Consider the following 27,363-nt stretch of genomic DNA (forward strand, 5'->3'; position numbering starts at 1 on the left):
GTTTCTATGCACCCCTAATGATAGGTGAGAGGGGAATTGATGATATGGCTATCATATATATGTGTGTGTGTATTTATCTTCTTCAATACAATAATTTTGGAGATAATACATACGTATTTTATAAAATTATTGATTTTATGTTTAACAAAATTTGTAAGAATTTAAATATAACTAAAAATTTAGGGAAAGTATCAATGAAATTGACTCAAAAGCACATAAAGAGCTTAACTATGGAAAAGCCTTGAGGTCGAATAGACCACCTTCCAATGCACAAGTGGTAAAAATGTGAATTGGGAGAGGTTCACACCAATTTATCCCAGCTTGCAAGCACTGGGCCATCATAAATCAGATCTGGTCAAAGTTAAGCCCATTAGGGTTTAACTTTAATTCAACCGTAATCCAACAACAGCCCGAATCTTTGCCTTCTCACAGCCATTTTGGCCCATTAATCTAGTATTACCAAAATGATTAGGTAAATCTATTATCTATGGATAGTTATAAATACTAAATTAAATCCTGAAACTTTATTTATAGTAATATATATAAATGAATAAGTTAATTAAACAACTCGTGTTTATTTGAAAAATTAAATGAACTGTGCTTGAACATACTATTTAACGCCTAAGGCTCGGTCGACGAGGTAGCCATTTCAGGTGTGATAATAAAGAAGAATCTGAACGTATCTAACCTTTGAAAGGGGTTAATGTGCGATTTATGATGTCTATTAAAGTGGATTTGGTAGTTACGATATATGATCAAATGATCTTGGACCATTGGATGTGTCCAAAATCACTATAAATATGGATGTGTCCAAAATCACTATAAATATGACCCTTTGATCATAAGCAAATCGTATCTCCATTTTTTTTTTTAGACAAAATCCAACATTTAATTGCTTAGGTCCACCCCCTAAATTTGGGGTGCCTGTGCAAGCTGCCCCTCTATTGCCCCATTGTCTGTTTTGTGTTTTTTCTTTTCAAATTTTAATTTTCAATTTTTTTTTTTTTTTAAAAAAAAAAGGGCAAAAATTGTGTAGCATTAATCTTGGTAATGTCACGTAAGCAATTTTAAACAATTTTTAACGAGATTAGTGAAATGAAAAATGCGAGAAATTTAAAAAGTTAAAAGTATGATTTAAAAACTGATGGAGTAGATTATAATTGTGTGATTAAAAACTGTTTTACCTTTTATTAATTACGTTGCATATTTTCTTCAAATAAAATGCAAAATCAGTCTATAGGGTTTCATTTTCATTGATTTTTAAATAGCTCTATAGGGTGAAAAAGTAGCTTAAAACTCTGTGTGGGTAGACGAAAATTACAAATAACTCTTTGCTCTTAATTTTTGTTTGAAATTTTGACCAAAACTATAAATCTATCTTGTTAGCATCGATATTAAAACGACAAGTGTCTCAGCATAAAATATTAAAAAAACATAAATAGATAAAAATAGATAAAAAGAAGAAGAAAAAATAGTACATTAATTTTGTATTTTCCCCAAAGATTTGTTCCTAAAGTACTCGGGAGGAAAAGACGGTGGGGAACAGCAAAGGCAGAGAAACCAGAAATTGGCAACCTTAATTGTGGCTTTCGTACCTTTGTCTTGAACAGTGAAGTGACAATCTCAGACTCAAAGTGTTGAGCCATTTTTGGAGTTTCCGACTGGGCAGAGGAATTGGAAGTATTCCCCCTTTCCCTTCACAACTTACATATATATATATATATATATATATATATATATATTTGGTCATAATATTTGTCAATATTTCTCCTCATTGGACGTGTTCATGATTTAGCTTTATTTTTTGTGTTGATTTAATACCAGTTTATCAACCCAAAGTTGAGATAGAGAACCATATTCTTGTTACTATATATATATATATATATTTTTTTCTTTTGGGACAATAATAGATAATTTTTTGTAGCATCTCGTCATAGTTTCATAAAATGTATATTGTAAATAATAATTCTTAAAAAATTTGAATATACATGTGTGAGTATATAAAATTAATCACACATTAAAAAGATGTTATAAGCGTGAGTGACTGATGTAGCATAGTTGGACTCAAACCCCATAAATTTAAGCTTTTGAGTTAGGAAATTATTTTATATTGGTTGTGGAAGGGGTTGGATGGTCTATTTATAGGTGTGAGGGAAAGCCCACCTCATGAGCTAGCTTTTGAAGTTGAGAGAGGTTCAGTACCACCCAACACTAGTATCAAAGTCCATGTTACAACAAGTCTCAATCCAATCCGTGGAATGGGTTGATGTTAGCCAATCCAGGCCCGATGTGTGAGGTGGGAAATTGTTGTGATTTATCGTACATCGGTTGTGGAAGAGGCTAGGTAGTCAGTTTATAAGTGTGAGGGAAAGCCTCACCTTATGAGCTAGCTTTTGGGGTTAAGAGAGGTTTAAGACTACCAAACACTCATAGTATATGTTACAACAAGTCTTAACCCAATCTGTAGAAGGGGTCGATGTTAGCCAATCCATACCCGATGTGTGAGGGGGAATATTGTTGGGATTTATCCCACATCGGTTATGGAAGGGGTTGGGTGGTCAATTTATAAGTATAAGTAAAAATCTCACCTCATGAGCTAACTTTTGGAGTTGAGAGAGGCCTAAAACCACTCAAAACTAGTATCAGAGCCTAGGTTACAACAAGTCTCAACTCAATCCGTAGAAGGGTCGATGTTAGCCTATCCAGGTCCGATGTATAGGGGGGAGATTATTGAGATTTATCCCACATCGGTTGTGAAAATGACTAGGTGGTCAATTTATAAGCGTGAGAAAAAACCTCCCCTCACAAGCTAGCTTTTGAAGTTGAGAGAGGCCTAAGAACACCAAACAAAATGATCTATGAAACTTACTATATTACGACCTCACTAAATTACTAAAAAGACTTCATAATATGTAAATTTCCATAATATTATGAAAAATATCATTGAACTTTAACTTTTTTCTTTTTCTTTTTTCTTTTTTTTTAAAAAAAAAACACATCCAAATTGAAGCTGCATGATTATGTCACCATTACCATATTGAAATGTCATTATCATAGAATGTATCAATAGCTTATATATTTGAAGAGGAAGAGAACTAAGTGAAGATATTTAAAAGTCACAGATTTTCTAATAGCAAAAAACAAAAACAAAAGCATTAACAAAAATTCCAAACATTCGTAAAACACTTAAAACTAATTTATAAAAAGTGACTTATGATAACAGAAAGAGACATAAGACAGTAATTATTTTCACCCAACGTTGTCCGGCTTGTTATGTCTAGTCAGTAGTCACCAAAAAAACACATTATTCGATCACATCTAATAATAACATAATATTACCTGCATTTCTTTGGATATCGGTGAACAAACACCGTAAAAACTATTCATAATTTCATATCTGCTGTTAAAATTTTGGATGGTTCAGATTTAATTTAATTCATGCGGTATGATTAAATTATTGAAATTGTATAAGAGTTTTACAGAAGAAGTTGTAAAATATTTCAAACAGTGAATATCGTTTTTCTTAATGTGGATTTATATATATTTTTTTCAAATAATAATCCTTTAGTTGATTTTTTAAGAAGTTCTATGAGAGAAGGACAAGAGTATTTTAAATAATAGTTTTTTTTTTTTTTTTTTATAATTGTTAAATTATCACTTGTCCAAGAGCTTAAGCTGATAAAAATAAATAAATTTAATTACTTAAAGTTCGTTTAGTACGCAGAATGACTATTCCATTAAAAAAGATAATAGCTATTACCGGAAATAGAAGAATGTGGAATAGAATAGCTATTCTTATTCTTTGGTTTGGTTGTAACGCTGGAATAGAATACAAAATATGTATTCATTTGTTTGGTACAATGCAATACGCTAGTGAATGAAATCATATTATAACTAAATTTTCGAAAACACCCTTATAATACGAATATAATTTACATTCTTATTAACATTTTTTCTTTATTTTTGAAACATGTTTATGCTATAACTTTTTTTTTTTTTTTTTTGTAATTCTGTCAAGTTTGTGGCATTTTTTTTTCTTAATTGATTTAAGGAAAATGTTACATGGGACTTCCTTACCGCTTCTGATCCCAAAGGAAGAAGAAGTGACTGATCTTATAAAAGAAAAATGGGTGGGCACCCCAACAATAAACATAGAACATACAAAATGTCAAAAACAGTGCTAAAACATATACAAAAAGTACGAATCGGATTAAATAAACCCGGTCCTTTCAAAATGTCACATAAGGCGGTTTCATAATTTAAAGAGGTATAGAATAAGACAAGCCTATCTTATTCTAGCAATTTAGTTCGTGGCATTATTTAAAGAATCTGCATGAATCTGCGTTGTTAGCATAATATTAAATCAAATGCTAATAATTAAATAAGCAGCGGAATATTTTATAAATACTTCCACCTATTGCTTTGTTCAAGTGAAACAAAGAAAGCTTTTCTGCAACAATAGAAATTTTGCAAAAATAAAATTTTAGAGAAAAGATCTTCTTTTTTGAACAAATGGCATATGCCATCATATATTATGGAATAAAGTCTCAGGGTAAGGACAAAACAAGAGGTTCAAGACCCCTAATACCCTAAGCCAGATAAATCTGACTTAATACAGTAACCTGAACAATACAAAATCGTTACAGGGACAACAATGAGCCACTCTTTACATTTACAGCACAACTCACCAATAGAAGAGGGCAGATCTAGCACCTATGCCAACAAATAGTCCAGTAACTTTTCAGCATCACAAAGGCAAACTGTGAAAAAAAACACTTAAAAAATAAAACACCCTAAACCAAAAGCACAAATCGGGACTGACGTCAAGTGGCACCATTGCCGGTGACGGCGCGTGTATCACACGAGCCGCCACCAGAGACCTCCTCAACAACAGAAATCAGCCAGAAGACCTCGGATCCACCGTAAAACCCCCAATCTTGCCTTAGAAGACAAGCTGTAAGTCTGTGACCCACACGCGCCGGTCCAGGGAGAGACTTCCCTGGTGCGTGTTGGCCACGCGCCGAGTGTGAAGGATCGACACGGCCATGGTTGGAGGCTGCTGGATCGGAAGAAGCCGGCGACCACTGTGGTGAGGTGCGTGTCTTGGAAGAAGCCGCCGAAGAGAGCAGATCTGACACCAAAGAATGAAACTCAAACAAAGAAAACCCGGTCAGAGACTTCACCGGAAAAACACACCAGATAGTCGCTTCACAACCCAAATCCCGTTTAGTTTTCTGTCGGGGAACAACAACCACAACCGAATCTAACCCAGGGGAGCAAAAACTCTAAATACCTAATGGCTGGAGGAAAACAAACACTCCACTAGCACTAGCCAAGGAAGTACAAAAGACCATCCCCAGCCGAAAAGGGCAAGGGGGAGGGGGAAAAAACACCAGGGGGGAGGGAGGCGTGGAACCTCCCCCTCCCCCAGGAACAAAACTTTCAAAGAACTCTCTCTAGGGCTGGCAACGTTAAACAACGGTTAAATTGACTTAATTAGAGAAAACTCTTCTGACCTATGCTTACTAGTGCCAATAAATGAATACAAATGACTCTTTATATAGGTAGATCAAAGACCTCATCTTTAATGGTTAGCTGTTTTTATTCCTTTCATCAATGAATTAAATCAGAAATACATAAATATGAAAACCGTTTTTATCATGAATCATAATGTAAAATAATCATATTAAATACAAATATTAAATAATTACCGTTACGGTAATTATTTAACCGTTATCATTACAATAATTAAATGTGATATAGGAACACATATGTAATTTCTTACATGCGTCTCATATAGCAATCTAGTAGTTCATTTTTGTTCGAGAAATTCCCTATACAATATAGTCAATGAACTTTTCTTCACGGACGAAGCAGAAAAAAAAATCCTGTAATTATAAATATAGAAAAACACATGGAAAAGCATAGATACATCTAACACCAAAGAAATTGCTCTGAATGATAATGAAAAAAAAAAAAAAAAAACTGATTCCGTTTAAGACTCAAATATATTCGTATAAAATAAAAATAATTGTTATAAGACAAGTACCTTATTAAATTTGGTGGTTATTTATATTCGTGAAATTTATAAATAATTTCATCAATATATATATATATATATATATATACGAAAATGGTTGAGGTCCATCAATGTTGATGTGTGTATATATATATATATATATATATATATAAGATTTGCTAGATATGGTCATAAATTTGATCAAGTTGCAAAAGGTTTATATTCATGGTTCGGACCACAAAATAGAATAAGATTTTGTTAGAATCAAACATATTTTAAAGAAGCGAGGGAAAGGATAGAGAATGTCCACTTCAGGTGGGCCTTACGGGTTGTGCGGTGCACGTGATCATGGTCCATTAACCCATTTGCAGTGTTTCACTTTCACTTCACTGTGGAACTGACCTTTCCGTATCAGAGAGACAGCAACAGACCTTTGACACCTTTAGGGTGGGGACAAGTGTCCATTTCTGGTAGGTCCTACATCCATTGTTGCTTCATCGCCCTCTCCCCGAAACAAATTGTTTTTTTTTTTTTTTTTAATTACCGAAACAAATTGTTGAGTGTATAGATTGAAAAGAGTTTGTATAATATAGGTGAAAAAAATTGACAAATAAATTTAATTTTAATTATTTAGTGATTCACAATGTAATTTATATGTGTATTACGTCAATTTGTAAAAAATTTGTACTCGAGAATGCATAAATTCTAGGCATAAATTCTAGGCACTTAAGTGTTTTTTTTTAAGGAAGCTACACGAATTTGAAACCGCATATATATGAATTTCTTTTTCTTTTATTTATCATCAAAGTCATCTATTTTTATTTTTATTTTAATAAACCATAAAATTCACTTCTTGCTAATGAATGATAAGCATCTATATTTACTTTATGGGATAGTTACATTTTTCCCCATGAATTATTAATCATTGTCAACATGTTACTACGAACTGACACCTAGACCATAAGACAGCATTCAACTACCATTTTCGTACCTTTACTCCTCTTCTATCATGGAATCTCGTTAAATCGGACGGAATATGTAATTTTTAAAAGTTAAATTTTGTTTAAGGACAAAAATGCCCTTAAACAATAAATTAATAAACCTAGGTAAAATTTTATTTAAAGCAATTGTATTTAAGAGGCCCATAATAGGTAAAATTTACAAGGTCAAGTTTTTTTTTTTTTTTTTTTTTTGTAAGATAAGGTAAGTTTTTGGATGTTCACAATGACATGAATATAAAGCTTTACAATCATGATATGATAAAACTGAAATTTATTTTCAATATTAATCCTACTTAGTTATGCACATGATGAGATGCTCTACTTATAGAAAATGAATTCAAAAGTTTGAAGTTCTTTTATGTAAGAACTAAGAAAAATGTTTGGAATATTACAATTTTTACTGTAATCTTTTATAAACTGACATGATAGTTCACAATTGGTAAAATGAACCAAATTGGATGTGCTTCAAAGACACATAAAATAAATGCTATTAAAATGACTAACTCTCTGTCAATGATTAATTCGCAACATATGCTCTCCTGAAGATATCATTGTAATATTTAATAATATTAATGTAATGAAATCTTTTACTACTGTTAGGAGCAAAAAATGCATAAAGAGGCAGTAGTACTTCCTATTGAAGCTAGAAAAAGAAAGAGGGAGATAACAATAGTTGATTGAAAAAGTGATGATGGATATCACCATAAGAGGAAAATGAAGCTAGTAAAGAGATTCAAGCAAGATTAAGGGACATGCTTTAATACCATGTTGAAATTTGAAACAAAAAGCAAAATGAAAGAAAGTGGAGATAAAAAACACAAAGATTTAGGTGGTTTAACATTAAAGGCCTTATGTCCACCATACACGAAACCTAAATAGTTACTTTTTTTATTATGAACTTAGATAATAACTCAATACAATACAAATACTCATGTAGAGATACTTGGGAAGCCATTAGGGAGAAGCTTCCACTGGTTGAGTGGAGAGGCTTGATTTGGTTTTCTTATGCTATTTCTAGTCGATCCATTTTTTCTCATGGTTAGCATTTCATGATAGTTTTTCTATTGGTGACCGTTTGCTGAAATGGGGTTTCTCTGGTGAGATGAAATTCTGGTTCAACAAGATCATTATTATGAGTGCGTTTGACATTGCAATTACACAGATAAAAAATGCGATTTTAAACCAAATCGCAAAAAATGAATTGTTTGAGATTGTGATTTCTTAAAAATTACAATTTGAAAACGTAGAAAAATAATGTGCTTTAAAAAAAAAAAACAAAAAAAAACTCTAAATCTGGGTTTTCAAATCCCTGGAAAGGGGTTTTTTTTTTTTTTTTTTTTTTTTTTTTTGAAAATGCACAATTTTAAAAGAGAAATTGCAATTTTGAGACAAATGCTTAACTGTGTTTTTAAATTATATTTTCAAATCACACATTTTAAAATTACAAATCTAAACAGACCCTTAGTGCAGAGATTTCTTGTTTTTTAAGTATAGCTTCAGTAGCTAGGAGGATTTGGGGGGTTGTGTTACAAAAATGATAAGTTGTTCTCTTAAGAAAAATTGTTGGAGAACATTTACTGGGAGATTAAGTATTGGATTGTGGGATTTGTAAAGGGAAGTTTGAGGGTTATGTTGACAATGAGATTCTTTGTAATAATTGAGGTATTCCGTATTCCCTCAAGTATTTTGGCTTAGGATGCGTTTGAGATTGCGATTTCGTAGAGAAAAAGTGCGATTTTAAACTAAATCACAGAAAATGAACCATTTGGAAACTGCGTTTTTAAAAAATTGCGATTTGAAAACGCAGAAAAGTGCTTATTCAAATCGCAGGCAATGTGGTGCTTTTTTGAAAACGCAGTATTTTAAAAGGCTAAACTGCGATTTTAAAGATCAAATTGCGATTTTGCCAAACGCTTAACTGCGTTTTTAAAAATCACTTTTTTAAATCGCACATTTTAAAATCGCTATTTTTAAATCGCACTTTTTGAAATCGCAAACCCAAACGGACCCTTAGTCGGGTTACATTTCAAAGGATTAAAATATTAATTAAATGATTCAAATAATCTCTTCTTATCAACTTAAGTTTTGGGATAAGTGGTGGTTTAATCCAAAAGCTTCTCTCAAAATAGGGAAGCTACAAGGAAAAACAATCCTAATAATTTTTCAGTTCATAAACTGGTTACACGTTCAATGTTTGTGTTTTGGTGGTGTTGTTGTAAGTTGCTTGTGTTCAAGTGGTTAGCTGCTGGAGAGAAAGTTTGTGTTGCTATAAAAAAAATTAAAATTTTTTTTAAAAAAAAACTCTATACAATAAAACCCATATTTATAATTGGATTTACACTATCTGAAAATAAAAAGTTGACTATCAATTTATCATGAGGCTCGCTACACAGGAGACACTCATCTGTCCCTGTGAGCTTTTTTAATAAAAAATTAATTTTTTATTAAAAAGTTGGTTCTGATGTCACATCAAAACCAACTTTTTAATAAAATATTATTTTTTTTATTATAAATGAGTGATGGGGGAGAGATGAGTGTACCCCATCAAGCATTTCCCATTTATCATATTAGGATATCATATCAATATAATTGATTGCTATAATCCCATAATTAACTCCTCCTAACATTTTATCTAATATAGTAAGTGCAAGGGCGGAACTACAGCCTTGCTCCCCCATAAAATGTTAAAAATCTTTTCAAAATTAATAAATTATAGGTTTTAATGGAATAAGCTCTTTAAAATTATGTTTTCATCCCTTAAAAAGTTTTTATTCATTTCCCCCCTTGTTGATATTCTTGTTCCGCATCGGAGTTAGGTGAATCATATTTCAATAAAGGAGATATGGGTATTTAAGTCATTAATTCGTCGGAACCCATTAAATCAATTATTGTTATCCTCATTTGAACAAAAGACAAAGATTTAAGAGCGGCGCGGCGCTATTCTTCGATTCACACTCATTTTATATCGCTTGACGTAATTTTTTATTTTACTTTTTTAAGTGGCTGATATAAGAAGTGATTTAAAACACGTTGGATTAGCTAGTGACAAAGATCCGCTCAATTTCAAATGAAATGGAGATCATCAATTTGATGATAAATATTTAAAGTTTGTGCACTTAATAATATACATAAAGTTAATATTGACATGTATTTTAAAATTTTTAAATAATGTGGAATCATGTGTACCGTTAGATACACAAAATTAAAATTCTAACCATAAAATAAATAATATTCATTTCATTTAAAAAGGAAGTGGTCTTATTCCGTCGGCTCAAATAGATATAAAAAATAGCATACCTCGATATTTAAATGACTGTACTTCATTCTTATAAAATTACCACAAAAATCTTCTGATAGGGCAAGTATTTATGGGTTCAACTATAGTAGGTGGTGATTGCCTAACCAAATAGGGGAAAAAAGAAAAAATATAAAATAAAGATTGCGTCATTAAATCTGTTCGTATGGTACTTCCTTCTGCTAAGAAACTATGCCAACGTCCTTGGACCTCACTATAGCAATTCGAAGATCAATGCAAATACAAAATTTGGACACACTTCACAATTTATCATCAAAAGGAAAGAAAATGCACACTTTTTTTCTTGAATAATATTGAATATTTTAACATATTTTCTTTGTAGGGGTGAAAAGATATTTGGTTAATAATAGCCTACTAAAGTACTAACTACCTAATTACTTTTGTAGACAATTAAAAAAATTCGCTAATTATTTAGGACGAGACGATTAGCAATTTTATAAGTAGACAGAAATGGTTATTAACTTTTAACTGCCTACCTATATATATATAAAACAATATTTTTATATGAGGTTTTAAATGACATAATACATTAGGCAAAAAAAAAAAAATCCAAAAATTTGTAAACAAGCTCAAAAAAGAAGTCTAATGAAGGCCAAATACCTTAAAACAGGTACAAAATAATCAAATTTAAAAATAATTATGCGGTGCAGTTATAACTTTAACAGTTAACCACATACGGCGGAACAGTTGAAATTATAAAATAGATTTTTTACCCCTGCTCACAAATTCTTAGAACCATAGAAAGAAAATAGCAATAAAGAAGGAAGCATCAGGCATCCACATATGTAATATGGCAGTTTCAAGCCTCAAGATATGGTTGAGCGAAGCACACAAGAACTACAGAAGCCCATATATACCACAACGTGGGGATGCGTGGACTGCATCGGAAATAATCCCGCAAACAGCAACAAGCGGCGAAAAAACATCGGTTCCACACCCAAACAGGCTACAGCGGTTGATATGAAATTAATTATCAGGCAAAAAGCTGGTACATCAGACGGCCAGATGTCGTTCAAAGTAATAGGCCCCACCTGACAATGACCCTTCCGTTGCTCCCAAAGCAGACCTTAGGTGAAGTGGGTCCTACTTAGCTTAAAAAAAAAAAAAAAAAAAACGGGGAGTGCATCGATTTGGCAAACAGGAAGACAAACCGCAGTGGAGCCCAGGGACCGAAAAGGACCCAACATCGAGCTAAATGCAACGTACTAATGGCGTTTGGGTCAACACATCAAGTGGTTAAAAACTTCCAATCACAATGGGACCACTGAGAAGGAAGGGCCAGAATGAGGGGCCCGTGGGCTTGATGATGTTTTCAATGGGGCCCAATAATTAATTATTAGCATCTTTTGATTGTACAAAGAAAGGCAAGCTGTTGTCGTGCTGCCTACAGTATGTCGGTCTGCGAAGCTGTCGGGTAGAGGACACTTGGGTGAGATCAAGTGGGTCCACATTTGATGCCCAAGTAATTTTTAGGTTCAATAATGTATAAAACAGTCGTATGGCAGTTGTATTACAGTCGTGGTATAAAGTGAAAATCTTGATTTTTTTTTTCTTTTTTGTTTTGTAAGTGTAGATTTAAAGATTAAATTTTACTGTTACGTCATCCCATTTACATAACAGTCGGATAATAGTTTATCAAATTCATTACTCAAAATAAAATTGTAACTTACCAGTCACTCAGTCGGTCCATAGCAAATTTAGGAACATATACAAACGTTTGCAAGCCCATCACAACTCCATTTTGTGCCCCAGCCCAACCAGAGCACAATTATCTCGGGCTAAATCAGGCTTGGCATGTAGCAACTGCCTGGGAGCCCAGGAAACTCATCTTGGGCTAAACCAGCTTTGCTTTGCAGAACCACAGGCATGGCCAGCTTTCAGGTAGAATCCCTTCTGTTTATAGCGCCGGTATAACTTATATATGTGATGCTCTGGCTATTTTAATTTTCAAAATGAACAATAAACAAAGGGCTTTCTTCAACATTTCGTATAATTAACCACTAGGAGTTTACCTGCATCGAATTTATTCACCAATAAGGTGGCTGTTTGTACGGTGGGTACTTGCCGCATTGGGGCTCAGATTTTCAAATTACCTGTTCAGATGTGCTATCACCATAGCATGTAACACATCCTTTTAGAAATATTCCATCAAGTATGAGGAACAACTTAATAGAACAAACATTAATCACCAGATGATACATGACACGTGACCATTCCAATGAGTCACTTCCAATACAAGTAGTTTATCTAATTACATCCAGAAGTCAGGCTACAAGCATTCACCAAATCTGAGCCAATGGAATAACTTTGGATATCAAAAAATAGGGTACGGATACCCAACATCAGAAGAGAGTAATGATATTCATTCTAACTAGTGAGTCCCCCTAACATATCGAAACCGGTGAGGTAGAATTCATTTCTTCATATTGAACAAATATATCAGAAACAAACTTACAAATTACAATGAGTGGCTACCATCCTGCTCAAACAGCGGACAATTAAAACAAATGCTCAGCATCATCCGCATCAGCTAAAAATTCGAAAGCAGATAATGCAAGCCTGCAAAATTTAAATTAATCATCAGCATGCACGCACGCACGGGCACACCTGTGTGTAAGAGAGAGAAAGAAAAAGAAAAAGATGGAAAATTCCGTCAAAATGCTTCATGTAAAATTTGAGAACAATCATGGAGTCTCTTAAAAAGAAAAGAGACAGAATCATAGGATATTTGAACCCCAAATGCGCAAAGACACCAGATCTCTACAATTTATTTAGTAAATGAGAAATTGCCAGTGATATGGAAGTATAAAACAATCTACTATTCAAACTTCAAATATCCCTAAAGTTGACATTCTGTGCCTCTACACCAGCAACCTTGTAGTCTCTTTATAAGAAAGACAAACTAAATATATTAATTATTACAGGCAAGCTTCAGAACTAGAAGGATTTAAATAGTCTACTTTCCCAAGATATTACTTTCCTAAACACTTGCCAGATACCTTGCTCTCAAAATTTGTTTGGATCACTTCAAACCTCAAGCAATCTACTAATAATGGGTCTTACATTTTTTTTTTTTTTTTGTCTTCTTCATTCCTTTTGTTTTAAAGGTGGAGTAGGCCTGGCCCTTCAGCAGGCATATTACAATTGTCTCTCATGACATAAAGAAAAATGCTCTCTTTCATATTGTTTGCCTGTGCGTGTAAGCATTATTCTCTTTTCTGGCCTAGCCTCAAGATGAGGTTTCATATGCAACTATATGTGATCACCCCGGAGTGTACCATTTCCCTGCCTACCATGGTGGAAGTGCACACAAAGATCATCCATGTATTCCACTTAGGGCTGTAAACGAACAAGTCCATTTGTTAATATGCTCGATTATTAAACAAGACATGCTCGTATAAACTCAGCTTGACTCGGTTAACGCTCGTGAACATAGCTCGTATAAGCTCGGCTCGATTTGTTAGCTATAGTTATATACATATATGATAATTAGTTTATATATATATAACTGTTTAGTATACTAACTATGATAATATGTTTGTATATTAAATAGTCAATATGCTATTTTAAATGAACTAGAGAGTAGCTGGTTAAGGGTTAGGATCTCTTGTAAACAATCTAAGGCTTAAAAATTGCCACATAGTAAAAGGCTACTTAACGCCCATTAAGGGAAAGCTTGAGTTTTACAATTTCTAGGATTCAATGTGAGATGTAAGATTCAAATTGAAATGCAGAAATTGGAAAGGGTAATACTTTCTCTCTAACCACTGCGGCACTTACGTCGTCACCATCTCCTCCATCGCCACCGCCTTTGTGTTCGCCGCCACTTTTCTTTCTCATTTGGCCACTTTGATCTCTCCTATAGGATGGAAGAGCCGCAGAAGAGGGGATGGAAGAGTCCCGTTAAAGTTAGACGTTTTCTTTTTCTTAATGGCGTGAAGTCTTTTTACTGTGTGGCAAATTTTAAGCTTTAGATTTTTTACAAGAGATCCTAACCCTTCACCGGCTCCTCTCCAATTCATTTGAAATGGAGAGGATCCTATTCCCCCTCCTCTTATACCAGCAATAAATACTTCCAACCACCCACTTTGAACATGCCACCCATTCTACACCCTTAGATTCGTCCCAGTCCAATCCCAACCGTTGAACCCTTCTCATCTGTATTTAATGCGCCCTTTTTTCCCCTTTCAATTTCAACCCTTCGATCTCCTAAAATCAATATGAACCGTCCATAATCGCTCAAACCAATCGCACTTCTCCTAAAACTTCCATTTCTCCCAATTTCCTTTCTCAATCCCTCTAATTTCACACTCTCTCCCCCTTTTAGTCTTCCTCAACCGAACCCTCACTTTGCCCCCCTGGAACCCTAGGCTTTCTCCCTTTAATCTTGCCTCTATGTTTTCCTCTATACAATCTCTTCATTTTTGCCCCCTTTAACTTCTTGTCCCTTCGTTGTTCTATGATTTCCATGTTACAATCTATAGCCTCTCTCTCTCTCCCTCCCTCCCTCCCCCCTAAGAAACCCCCATATGGTCCCTCCTTCCCTCCCTCCCTCCCTCATATGGCCATTTAGCTTTCGTCTCTCTTTCTTTCTCTATTTTCATTCATCAACGGCCTCCGCGATGTCATGAGGCTTTGCTGATGGTGTTTTGGTATTTTTGTTCATTTAGATTAATTTTATTAATTTTTTCAATGGGAAAATTTTAAAAAAAAATTTGAGCCGAGCCGATTGAGTAACTCGATAAGGGCTTGGCTTGGTAATCCTTGCCGAGTTCGAGCTCAAGCTAAACCTCAAAAAGGGATTGATGAGTCAAGTTCGAACGGATGTTTAAAGCTCGGCTCGAGTCTGAGCCAAGTTTTCAGCCGAGCCAAGTCCGAAAATCTAATACTAGGCTTGGCTCGGCTAGGTTTGGCTCGAAAGCAGCCTTAATTCTACTTATTTTAAACATTTCCTTCTTAAAACACCTCTAAGCAATCAATATTATGATGATTTTCACCAAGTGCGATAAAGAAAGCAAACAAAAAGAAACATGTAAAAACATAAACTGCATATACCAATTTTCTTTCATTAATATAGGTTTTTTTTTTTTGGTAAAAATTGTATAGTTTAAGTTCCTGAAATATATGGTTCAGACCCTAAGAGATCAAAGCTGATCTTAAACTAAAGCTGGTTGATAACCAGTAACCTGCATGTTTAATCAGATCAATTCCTTTTTCTTTTTTTTTTCTTTTTTTCTCCTTTTTGTTTGGAAGGGGTTGGCGTAAGTTTTGCCACAATAAAATGAAGCAAATGGGTCAGTTTTTCATGTGGAAGATGGGGAGAAAATGTACATAAAAGAAGCGAAGTAACTTCGCTCTTTAAATCTCCTAATATGCCATAACTTTATATGAATTATCCATGATTGCAGGATTATTTTACTGTAAAAAAAAAAAATCAATTGAAGGGTTAGTTTTAACTTTATCCACATGACGGCAACAGTTTTAAACCCAAACAGCCAGGGAAAACCTCAACTAGGAAAAATGGCACATATAAAGCAAGCAACAATTAATGTACACTTCAGTTCAAAAGATAATGTACTAAGCATAAAACAACCTGGCAGTGACTATGGCGAACATCGTTAAGTAGAAACCAAGCTTGATCAACCGAAACTTCTTCTCAGCACTAAGAAATCTGAATGCTTCGGTGACATCAAAAAGATGCTGCTGTTTCAAAAACCTGAATCATTGCACTAGACTGGTCATGAAAAGAAATAATGTTCCAGTTCAACCACAAATATACATAATGGGGCAAGCCTAAATCACCAAGTGTGATCACTTTTTTGTTTTTTTTTTTTGTTTCTTTTTTATTGGTAAGCTAACACGCACCTGCTGGTTCTCGAATCCATGACCACTTACTCCAAGAACAGGAGGAGCAGGTGCCATTTGAGTTAGAGTTCAATGGCCCCGGCTTTTCTAGTTCTCTCTTGACAAATTATTTTCTTGGGAAAACTAGAACTATTTATTTTTTATTTTATTTTATTTTTTTATGAATTAAAACCAGAACTATTCTCTTTATTACTTTTAGTAATGAAACAAACCAAGATTTCATTCGTTGAAAGTTTTTCATACAAGTGCACCATTTTTTTTTATGGCATCATTTTAGCATCAGCGAAAAGAACCACTCTAGTCTAGTGTCACAATTTACAACAAATAGTGTTCAGTAGTATAGTTCGTTTCCCTAATTTCTGATCATTTCTATAAAACGGTCTCTTCACGCGAGCGCGCGCACACACACATATTAGACCAACCCAAAAACTACAGTGATCATTGAATCCCTCACATAGCTAATAGTTTGAACACAACGCAACATGTATGCAATCAGCTGTTCAATAATCCCAAAAGATCAACAATATTATCAGGCTAAATTAGCTATAATACAGACATATCATGGAATCTCTCCAATTCTTGCATATCTGCAATAGTAATAAACAAAGGACTATGTCTTTTTCTTATTTATTTATTATCTATTTTTGCTAAACAAGAGTCGCTGCTTCAATAAAAAAATTCCTGATCTTGGATGAGGATAGTGTGACGGGAGAAACAACAGGGAATTTTTATTTTTATTTTTTTTTGGGGGGGGGGGATGCTTTAAGAGTTCAATTGCTATGACCTTTCATTCAAAATAGAAGAACAGATCAGATCGATGTGAAGAAGACATCAAAAGCAAATAGGCCAGCTCAAATAACAGAAGTGCACAGACTCCTGATCCACTAATCATTTCCTTGAATAATGCACACTGGTAAATGTAATCCTTAGATCAGAGATTCTAAATTGTATCTAAATGGCATTTGTAAAGCCTTCACTTATAAAATTTAAAGATAAATTGACCAATAAGCAGATTCCGAAAGGCAAAATGTTGAAAGGATATTAATCAAAATAAGTTTCAATCTATACTCTGTACAAACTCCTTTTAAAATTCAATGCCTTGCTTTTAGTAGGTAAGCTCTTTAGATGGCACCTAACTCCTCGGGCAACAGAAGATCTAGGAGAGCTTCACCTTTGCTATCTCAAAATAAAGTATAAGAATGCCTTCTCACTATTTTTACCAAACCAAGCCTAGTAAAGCCATTCGCTAGAACTTAAGAATGTAAATTTGGCTTATTAAGGTTAAATCTGTTAGCAGAGAAATAAGAAGTGAAAAAAATAACACCACTGCATCAAAAGCATTATACAGTAAACATAGTAGTTTACATATTGTTCACGAATTATACTTACAGCATCACATGATAGCAAGTAAGGGGAACTGTCATCAGAAACATGAACCAATGCCATGTCACGAGGAAAATGGCACAGAGTACTCCTTGCACAATGAACTCAGGGACGACAATGTAATTTATGCGAGATGCTGTGTCGTAAATGTTTATGTAGTCAGACTCCAAGTCCGTCAAGATCAAAATCTACATAAATTCTTCACAGTTACTAGGCATTTCCAATTCTAGATAAAAACCATCAAGATGCTTATAAGCAGTCGGTAGCAGCATATACGGACTCACACAGCCATATTTTAGTGCCAAAAATACAATAAGAGAATATGCATTAAGGCCGTGTTGAATATTTCATGTGCTTTTGCAAGTAAGAACTAAAGCAAGTAATCAAGGCCATTTTGTCAACTCAGGCATAAATTATAGTTAGGTGGACTAAAAGAAGTCAAAGTAAACGCAAAAATTGAGTTCCAATTCTAGACAATGAGTACTAATCATACAGCAAATACTGCCGCGAACATGAATTTCTCGATGAAGAATAAATCAAAACGGTGCAATAGCAAATGCATACACATTCAATAAAAATATAAGTATAAAACAGGTTCAAACATGAACAACTCACTCACAAGCAGTACAGAGTACAAACGGTTGAAGAAATCTCAAAAAAAATGGGCATCAATGCTCCATTGTTTGGTTGCTGAGAAAGCGCGAGATCAAGAAGTCCGTACAAGTAGGGTTTTAGAGAGATTGAAAGTGAGAAACGGTTTACCTGATAAAAGGTGGATGCCAGGAGAGCTAAGTCGATGAGAAAACAGATGGCCCACAAGATCAGCTCCATCTACAAGTTTTCGCGGTTCGCTCACACCTGGAATTCTTTTGGAAAAGACGAATGGGAGTGAGAGAGAGAGAGAGATTTTTCTTGCGAAAAGCTGAGAGATCGATTGTGAGGGTAGGATTTCAAAAGCTACGGGTTTTGGCTCTCTTCCGCGGTTCTCCCTCTACACAACAAATAAGGAAATTCCTTTCATCATGTCAGTTTCTTTTCTATTTATATATCAACGAATACATATTTGACTATAATTTTCAATCTTCAGCCTCATAGAAGAGTCTTCTTGCATCGCCTTTTTAACCACCATGCGAGAAATGCTACAAACAATTGCATTCTCACATTTTTAAGTGTATATTTTGATGTGGTCATAAAAATTATTATTAAATTTAAAATTTAATAATAATTTATATAATCTTTATTGCCACATTAAATAGTGTATATTTAAAAATGTGAAAGTGAAAACGTGTAGCATTTTTTTAACACCGTTTACTCTTGTCTATATATATAAAGAGTTTCTCTTTTTTATGGAAAAAATAATAATTAGAAAATAGAACATTCTCTTAAATAGATAGTCAAGCATAAAATTAAGATTATGAACTTTTTGACAAATTTACATAATTTTATCTTAGAATGCCGCCTTCTTTATTATTGTTCTTCTATTATAAAGTTATACCTTGAGGGCTGAGTTTTAAAATGCTATTATAAAGACTTATTACGGCGAGAAGGGCCGACGGCATATTTTCTCCTCGGAAAACGCTTTCGGTAACCGACCCTTACCAAAATATGTTATTGGGACAACTATTTTCGCCAAACAACCTACGACTACGAGATTTGGGAGGGCGTGACGACGACGGTTCTCGTGTTTGGAAATAGCGCTCAAGTCGGGCCAACGTCGGATGGTGAATGCAGACTCTAGAGATGACGATGCTGCGACCACCAAGCCATGGATGCGAAACTCTAACTCTTACACCCAATTACTCTGCAAAGAAGATCGTACCAAGGACCATCAAATCTTGTGCTTCCAAAGAGGACCTTCGAGGCCAATCCGTTGCTGTAAGAGCTTCTCTCTCTGTCTCTGAAGTAGAAAATTGAGTGACTGTGGCAGTTTACATTCTACTATTTAGTGTGAAGCGCTTGTATTGTATATATATACATATATCTGCACACGTACTAGCTGATGTTGTTGGATATGTGCGCCTGGGAAGTGATTGAAATGATTACATTTACATTGCAGGTTATTGGTCTGGGAAAATCTGGAAGAGCTGCGGCTAGGCTTGCTCTTGCTAGAGGTGCTTCAGTTCTAGCAATTGACCAGAATGAGAATTTGGGTCCTTTAGAGGTTAATCCATGTTTTCTTCTTAAATGTGTATTATGATTGTCTTGAATTTATACATAAGTTAAAATCTTGCGTTTGTGTGTGTCTAGCTATATCTATAGACGCAAACACACACACATTTGTCATAATTTTAACGTTACAATTGCTTATTGGTTGCAGCAAGATCCTCTTTTTGAGAAGCATAGTGGTCTGAGAACAATCCTTGGAAACTTTGATAGACAGCTATTCAAGGATGTAGATATGGTGGTTGTTTCCCCTGGAGTTCCTCTAGAAAATTATGGTCTTTCCTCGTTGTTGGAAGCAGTAAGTCAAATTTTATAATTTACACGGGGCATCATATTTCCTAAACTTGAACAAGAAAATGGAAAATGCACTCCCTCTCCACCCCTGGGCAGATAAAAATTGCTTTAAATAGTTATACCATGACACACTTTTTGTTACAGTTGTGCACATTGGTTTTCATTTAATAGAATTTGAACCCTGTTAAATATTTCATAACAATGCCGATCATGCAAGAAAATAATCAATGACACTGTTGCTTTTGAAAATTTTGATATGGTTTAGTTTACTTAGGAAGTCATTTTTACCGACTAGTCTAAACTCTCTGCCATGCCATATTTTTTTTTCCTTTTGAAAAACTATGCTGTAAAAATGCAGGGAAAGCAGGTGATGTCAGAGTTAGATTTTGCTGCAGAAGTTCTTCCAAAAAGTATCAAGATTTTAGCAGTGACTGGAACCAATGGAAAATCAACTGTTGTTACTTTCGCTGGACAGGTTTTCTACTATTTACTCTCTCTCACTGCCCCCTGCTGCACAGCTACACACACACATATATGTACATAGGTATTTACATGTATATCTATATCTTTGAACATTATAACTTGAGGTAAATGTTTCTTATTCTAACCAATAGCAACAGAAAGAAAAAAAGAAAAAAAAAATTGATACAAAATGACAATGAGAAAGATGCTAACTTTTTCTATAATTGGTCCAAAGAGTGAAGTAGCCACCAATTTTCAAAGCTGGCATACCGTTCACTATAATGGATGAATAAGCAGTGGCAGAGGTTAAAGATAACAACTATCTAGAAAATCACCTTCAACTTTTGTTGGATCAATTAGTCATTCATTTGTCAATAGATCTTACATATTCCTTTTAAAGCTAGCCTGCAATTAGGAGAATTACTATTTATTATTGCTAGAATATTTTTAGTTCCCTATTATTCTAAATTCATCCTGTTGCAATCTGTATTCGTATATTCTTTCATTAATTTATGTTTGTTTGATCATTTGAAGTCAGATGCTTAAGCATTTTGGCATTGAGGCATTTGTTGGGGGAAACCTTGGCAATCCACTCTCAGAGGCTGCATTCCAGTCCTTAAAATCAGTTTCTATGAAGCCAAAGTTTCAAGTAAGTCTAATTGAGTGATTCATTTCTCTTACCACTTTTTTTAATGATGCGATTATTTAGAGGCACCATTGGAAAGTGTTATTTATTTATGGATTTCATTGTTCCTTGAAGTCAAGGTCAACTTTAATGTTTTTAAAAGGTCAGGATAAGTACTTATAAAAAAAGAAAAAAAGAAAAGGTCAGGGTAAGAGACTTGGTCAGCCTTTTTTTCTTTTTTCTATCAGGTTGCTATTGTGGAGGTTAGCAGTTATCAAATGGAAATTCCCAACAAGTACTTCTGCCCTTCAGTGAGTTGGTTTGAAATTACAACTGCCCAAGCAACACTTACAACGCTCTCTTCCTCTCTCAATCTCTTCCCCCAACAGCCCTGTTGTTTGTGTTTAGTTTTAGATGGGCATCTTTGCAGGTTTCCGTGGTGTTAAACCTGACCCCTGATCATTTAGAGAGGCACAAGACAATGAAAAATTATGCAAGGACTAAGTGTCGTTTAGTTTCTCACATGACCGACACCAAACTGGGACTTCTATGTTTCGGTATGTAATTTGTCATTTCTCAAATAGACATATTGGTGCGTATCACCTGTAAACTTATTTCATACCTTTCTTTTTTGTTTCAATAAAATTGAATTTCTTTTGGATTATAGCAAAGTTATTGAGAATTAGAATAGATACAGCTTGAGCGTGAGGTGACACCATGTGGAAGTGTGATGATTTGGTTCAGTCCCCATAGCAGTTAATGGACATCCTCATGTAGTGCCCTTGAACTAAAAATGAAAAGAAGTGCTTATAATCCTCTTCTTTTTTTGATAAGTAATAATCAGTCTTATTAAAAGCGTAAGGCGCCCCTAAGTACATCGGAAGTATATAAAAGGAAATACCTAATTAGAAAGAAAGAAAAAAATGAATAAGAAAATCGATAAAACTAAGTGACAGTGGGGACACAAAAGCCAATGTCCAAAGATACAAAGTATGAAAAAACGAAACTAAAATATCCTCCATGGACCTCTCCAAATCCTCAAAATGCCTATTATTTCTTTCCTTTCATAAATACCAAAAAAGGCAAATCGGCACCATCTTCCAAATCGCAGCACTCATCGGCCTTTCAGACATCTACCAACAAGCAAACAGCTTGATAACACTTCTAGGCATAACCCAAGACAAATCAAAGCGAGTAAAGAGAGCACTCCATAAAGCGGAAGCCACATCGCAGTGAAGAAGAAGGTGATCCATTGATTCCCCACTTCTTTTACACATGCAGCATCTATCCACCATAATAACTTGCCTCTTCTTGAGATTATCCAAAGTAAGGATCTTGCCTAGGGCCGCCGACCACACAAAAAAAGCCGATCTTGAAGGAGCTTGAGTCCACCGCACACTCTTTCAAGGGAAGCAACTACCTTCAGAGCCAGCCAATGAGCTAAAGAATGACTTGACCTTGAATAAACATGTTCTATACTGCTTTTGTACTTTGGTTGTACCCCCTTGGCATCTCTTGCTGAGTTTACTACTTAAAAAAGAACAGAAGTAATAAGGAACCTGATCAAGGTTACCTAAACGGTGACTTGGAAAATAGAAGTGAGATGTATTATTGAAACTGTTAAAAGTAGTTTTATCTTATCATTTCAGTTGTTTAGCTTAGCTAGAAGTTATCATTATCTAGGAGTCTCAATTAGCTTTATCTTTGTAATCTGATGTTAATCTCATAGTGTATTCCCTCTAAATAATGAACAGAAGGTGTGGGTAAAATAACTTTAGAACCCACCATTTCTTTAATTGACTTTATTCAAAAACAAACCTTGTTTAAACTAAACATTAAACACATCTGTAAACTTTCTAAAATGATGCTGAAAGATGGACTTGTTTCATAAAATGAGCTGTGAGATTAATACTTGAAAGCTTCCCAGTGGACACTTGGGTTGGAGGTTGGAAACAAGATCACAGGCATAGATGGGATAGGTTGGTTTCAACTTCAAGTGCCATATAGGATGGAAGAACTAAATCGTAAATGGTTGGTTTGAAAAAGTTTTAAGCTTCTGCAAACCAACATACATAAGTTTTCTTATGGGTTTTAAACACCTATTCGGGATCATGAAGCATGAGACTTGACTGCTACTGCATAGGACTAAATCAATAAACAAAGCTGGCAATTCTGAAACTCATGAGTGTGTAAAAGGCTTGTGTAGGGATGGTGAGGAGACATCCAATTCAGTATTAAACTTTTATTTTCATGCCATTAATTTATATTTTAAGTTGAGATCTTAGTTGTCCTTATTTTGTTTTGCAGATCATAGTTGGCTTATCTTTTAACTGCTGATATGACAATTATTTTTAGGAAATCATCACTTGAATGAAGCAATTACGGAACATGTCAATGAATTTAATCTTGCTTGGATAGGAGCCTTTCCGGGTATGAAAGTAAGAAAGTTTTCCCTTCTTATATTTGTTGGTAATATTTGTATTCTAAATACTCAGACCTCTTCAAGTACCATATATCTAGCACAAGTTTCTAAAAACTATATACAGGATCCCAATAAAAAATGCTCTCACCTCAGGTAAATGTAGGGTCAAGAGTTTGGAATTAGTTGATTTTGGACCGTCTGGTCTTGCCATTATATAGTAGAAATTAAGAGTCAACATTGCAGGGAAAAGCCTCTGACCATTTGGCTCAAAAGTCAAAATATTTTTGCAGAAATTTTGGCATTAAAAATCTCATATATTTCACTGGCATTGTGTCATCTGATGTTTGAGAAGCAATGCTTAATTTTATTTTATTTTTATTTTCAAATGCAATTTTGCTTCATTTACTATTTTTCTTCTTCTTCTTTTTTTCCTGCTTTCTTTCTATTTTAGTATATATATGTCGTTGATGGAGGTTACTTATTTCCCAAAGATTGATATGGAGACCAAAATTGCCAGCTTCGAAGTTCCTATCATTGGAGTTAAGTCACAACTGCAATTAGGTGCAATGAACGTGATGGGAATGCACAACTACCTTAATGCTGCAGTGGCTGCATTATCGATTCTCGGGCTCAATGTTGGAGTTGATACTGAAGGCATCAGTTCAGCAATTGAAAACTTAAAGGCACCACCTCATCGGATGCAAATTGGTGAGCTGAAATGGATGGTAATCTCTTTTTATTTTGAGCTGATTCTTGTAAGGTTTTCTTGCAATTCTTGTAACATGATATGCATATGATCTTGGCATTAAAAAGAAGATATGTTTAAGATTATTTTCTATCATTCGCAGAACCTGCAATGTTTTTGTCTTAAATGATTTATGTGGGTGTAAAGAATGTAATGTATTGGGTGGAAACTTCTGCTAATTGTGTTGTGTCTGAGGATCTTCTTTAATTTGGGATGACTAAGTCAATGGTTTGAACACCAGTTTCCTTTAATTTATTTTTATTTTAATGAACGCATGGATTTAAAAGTTGATTTTTATAGTTTAACGTCATTATGCAGTACACACAGATATCAATGGAGTAATATGGGTGGATGACAGCAAGGCAACGAACGTCCATGCAACATACATAGGACTAATAGGTCTAAAGGGACAAAAGTCCGTGATTCTACTTGGTGGCCTTGCAAAGGTATATGAAATATTGGTGATGAAGTGTACATTCATCTACATGATTGCTTGTTTGGCTTTGGCATTTCACTTAATTTACCAAAAGCTACTTTTTCCCTCATTTTGTTCCATCAGAAAACTGTGAAAAACTGAATTAGGGGAGTTAAACTTTACTAAACTGAGATACCTTATGTGGGTTCAAACATGTTTTTATGCATGTTGAGGCGAATGCAGCTTGTCTCATATATGATTGAAATTGGCAATCTTGGTTTATGTCAAAAGATTTTGCTTTTGTTCACTTTTTTTTTTTTTTTTTTTTTTTGGGGGGGGGGGGGGTGGGGGGGGAGCAAATTCCCACTGATGGAGAAGTGATGAATCTTCTTTTAAGAAGACTTTGTAAAGGAAATTTCCTCAATGTAAATATCTATCTCTGGTGCTGGGATTACTTGCTTAGACTCCATTGTTGCATCTCTCATTGTCTGTGTATTTTGTTGCATCTCTCATCGTCTGTGTATTTTGTATCTAATATCCCCTTTAATTTTTAGTAATGATGTTTTATGTATATATTATTGTAAGTCAGTAGGACCTGTAGCGCTTGTGATGACTTATCTTTTTTTTCTTTTTCCTTTTTTTTTTTTTTTTTTTTTTTTTTTTTTGTGGGGGGGGGGGGGGATTGGTGGTTACGTTCTATGATATTGTTCTTTTGCTGCTTTTACAGGTTGTATGTGGACAAGAAACTAGTGGATTTGAACAATTGATAGATCCGCTTAAGTATCATAGATGCGTAATCACTGTATGTGGTCTATTCTTTCTTCGTGTTTACTTGTGTTTCTAAGTTTTGATTTGTTCCCAAATTGAAATATTGGTCTGTCAGTGGTTTCTCTTTTTACGTTTTGTGGGTCATTTCTAAATTATTTGACAGAAAATGATATATGTACATAAATGTACCCAAGTTTGGATCTTCAGGAACGCTGATTCAAAAGACATTATTTAAGAATGGTCTTAGCATTCCCTGTATTAGAGCTGCAACTATGAAGGATGCCATCAACTGTGCCAGGAGGATGGCAAAATTTGGTTAGTCATCTTCAGTGCATGAAATTGCTGCAAGAAAATATGTGATTCTGTTTTTCATTTGTGCTGATTCAGTAAGTCAACCAAGAATGTTGATTTTAGACACTAATCTCATCTACTACTTATCATGAATGTAGGGGATGCTATCGTGCTTAGTCCAGGTTGTGCGAGCTTTGATGAATTCAAGAATTTTGAGCACAGAGGGATGGTTTTTCAGGAGCTTGCCTGTTCATCATAGTATGTTTTCATTCACTGGTTGATCAAACCGTTACTTGAAGCATTCGATGCTACCATGATTGTTCTCTACTGTAATATTAAACCATTCCATCTGTTGTGAAAGTGCCATTCATTGCATGAAAAAAAAATGTACTGAAAATTGTTTCCAATGATTATGCAAGGTGGTGGCTGCATGGAAATCAGCTAGTAAATGTGAACTAGGGTGGTAGACATGCTTCTGTTCCTGTTTATAGAAGGTGTAAACCAACTTTAGCCAAGATTTTTTGGGAACTCCCACTATGATGACATATTGATCATATAGAATTTGGTGGTCATTGAAGCATATTGTTGTACTTCGATTTGGTCTTCTATTAACAATAATTTCCGAGGCATGCGCCGCCTTCACTCGACCCTGATAAATGGCAGCACTCTTTATTTGTTATGATGTGTGCTTCAGTGCATAGGTTTATGGAGATAAATCGCTTTCCAGAAGAGGGTTGATTTTCGAAGACGTGAATCCATGAAATTCTTCATCATTTGAATCAAGTGATTGTTTAAGACATTGAACAATTGCAATTGCAGATCTCAGTCATAGTTTATAGAGACGATGAGGATTCTGTTGGCAGAAATTTCATCTGAGAATGGGTGTAGAATGTGAAGAGAAAATCTGATTTCAGTGTAATCAAATTACTGTAAAATTTATTGACAAAAATAGAATTTTCTTTTTAGTTTTCCTCGTTTATAACTCTCGTGGTGATGTGGGACAATGCCCAAGAGAACCGAAGGGCAGAACATTTGTTTAAGTAGTCTTGTTGCACTGATGACTGATGCCATGTAACTTCATCGATTAAACTTTTGAGTTCAAAAGTTGATAGAAAAGAAAATTATGCTATTTTATTGCTCAATAACAAGAGTGTAGATTAGAACATTACAATTCTAAATTGATGAAAAGACGGCACCGTTTGCATGTATAATCCAAAACGTCAGACAGAATGTTGTAACTAATTTTTCTTAATAATTTTAATGCGGAATTGATCGAATTAATCAATTAGAAGAATTGAATATTACAAATATGCACGCCTTCGTTTGTTAAAATTTTCATCTTTTGTCTTTTGTTTTAAAATAAAAATTTGGGATAAACACATTTTAATCTCTTGTGGTTTAAGTCTTTTATTTTTTGCTCTGAGTGGTTCATTTTGTATTGCAAATGGTACATTGGCTTTGGCATCCATTAAAACAAATTATAAAACTTAAAAAAATAAAAAATAAAAATTACAAGCTTTAAAAAAAATTGAAAAAAAAAATGAGAGGTGGCTAATTAGGCAAGTTTGAGGATGGGGCCTAAAAACGAAGAAAA

At 34.4% G+C, this 27,363-nt stretch overlaps 2 protein-coding genes across 4 annotated transcripts; one reads left to right on the top strand and one right to left on the bottom strand.

Moving 5' to 3' along the window:
- Nucleotides 1-12,517: 12,517 nt before the first annotated feature.
- Nucleotides 12,518-18,717, bottom strand: LOC133873564 (protein cornichon homolog 1). The gene is made up of 4 exons (XM_062311286.1): nt 18,347-18,717; nt 17,591-17,772; nt 15,930-16,052; nt 12,518-12,895 (listed from the first exon to the last, which is right to left on the bottom strand). The coding sequence occupies exons 1-4, from the start codon at nt 18,413-18,415 to the stop codon at nt 12,835-12,837; spliced, it is 435 nt and encodes a 144-aa protein (XP_062167270.1). The 5' UTR covers nt 18,416-18,717; the 3' UTR covers nt 12,518-12,834.
- A 449-nt stretch (nt 18,718-19,166) lies between these two features.
- On the top strand, nt 19,167-26,885 carry LOC133873753 (uncharacterized). Of its 3 annotated transcripts, none has more exons than XM_062311507.1 (14): nt 19,167-19,459; nt 19,641-19,745; nt 19,902-20,045; nt 20,400-20,516; nt 21,042-21,152; nt 21,377-21,439; nt 21,559-21,685; nt 23,484-23,566; nt 24,042-24,258; nt 24,614-24,741; nt 25,438-25,512; nt 25,673-25,793; nt 25,928-26,027; nt 26,464-26,885. In XM_062311507.1, exons 1-14 carry the CDS (start codon nt 19,310-19,312, stop codon nt 26,468-26,470), a joined length of 1,548 nt encoding a protein of 515 aa, XP_062167491.1. In that variant the 5' UTR covers nt 19,167-19,309; the 3' UTR covers nt 26,471-26,885. The 3 variants fall into 3 exon arrangements, 2 of the variants coding, with proteins under 2 accessions (XP_062167491.1, XP_062167492.1); XM_062311508.1 differs by lacking the exon at nt 26,464-26,885 and adding an exon at nt 26,189-26,448; XR_009901153.1 differs by lacking the exon at nt 26,464-26,885 and having other exon boundaries at nt 25,642-25,793; nt 25,928-26,021.
- The last annotated feature ends 478 nt before the right edge of the window (nt 26,886-27,363 follow it).

Source organism: Alnus glutinosa, chromosome 7, assembly GCF_958979055.1.
Source record: "Alnus glutinosa chromosome 7, dhAlnGlut1.1, whole genome shotgun sequence".
In the NCBI taxonomy this organism is placed as follows: Eukaryota; Viridiplantae; Streptophyta; class Magnoliopsida; order Fagales; family Betulaceae; genus Alnus; species Alnus glutinosa.

What these genes read in the sequence shown, in the direction of transcription:
- LOC133873564 (XM_062311286.1), bottom strand. Translation starts at nt 18,415, where the DNA reads ATGGAGCTGATCTTGTGGGCCATCTGTTTTCTCATCGACTTAGCTCTC. An exon ending in TGGCATCCACCTTTTATCAG is followed by an intron (nt 17,773 to 18,346) that starts GTAAACCGTTTC and finishes GAATTTATGTAG; the next exon opens with ATTTTGATCTTGACGGACTT. An exon ending in TTCGCCATAGTCACTGCCAG is followed by an intron (nt 12,896 to 15,929) that starts GTTGTTTTATGC and finishes TAAATTTTGCAG; the next exon opens with GCTTGCATTATCTGCTTTCG.
- LOC133873753 (XM_062311507.1), top strand. Translation starts at nt 19,310, where the DNA reads ATGCAGACTCTAGAGATGACGATGCTGCGACCACCAAGCCATGGATGC. An exon ending in TACTTGGTGGCCTTGCAAAG is followed by an intron (nt 24,742 to 25,437) that starts GTATATGAAATA and finishes CTGCTTTTACAG; the next exon opens with GTTGTATGTGGACAAGAAAC. An exon ending in CAGGAGGATGGCAAAATTTG is followed by an intron (nt 25,794 to 25,927) that starts GTTAGTCATCTT and finishes TCATGAATGTAG; the next exon opens with GGGATGCTATCGTGCTTAGT.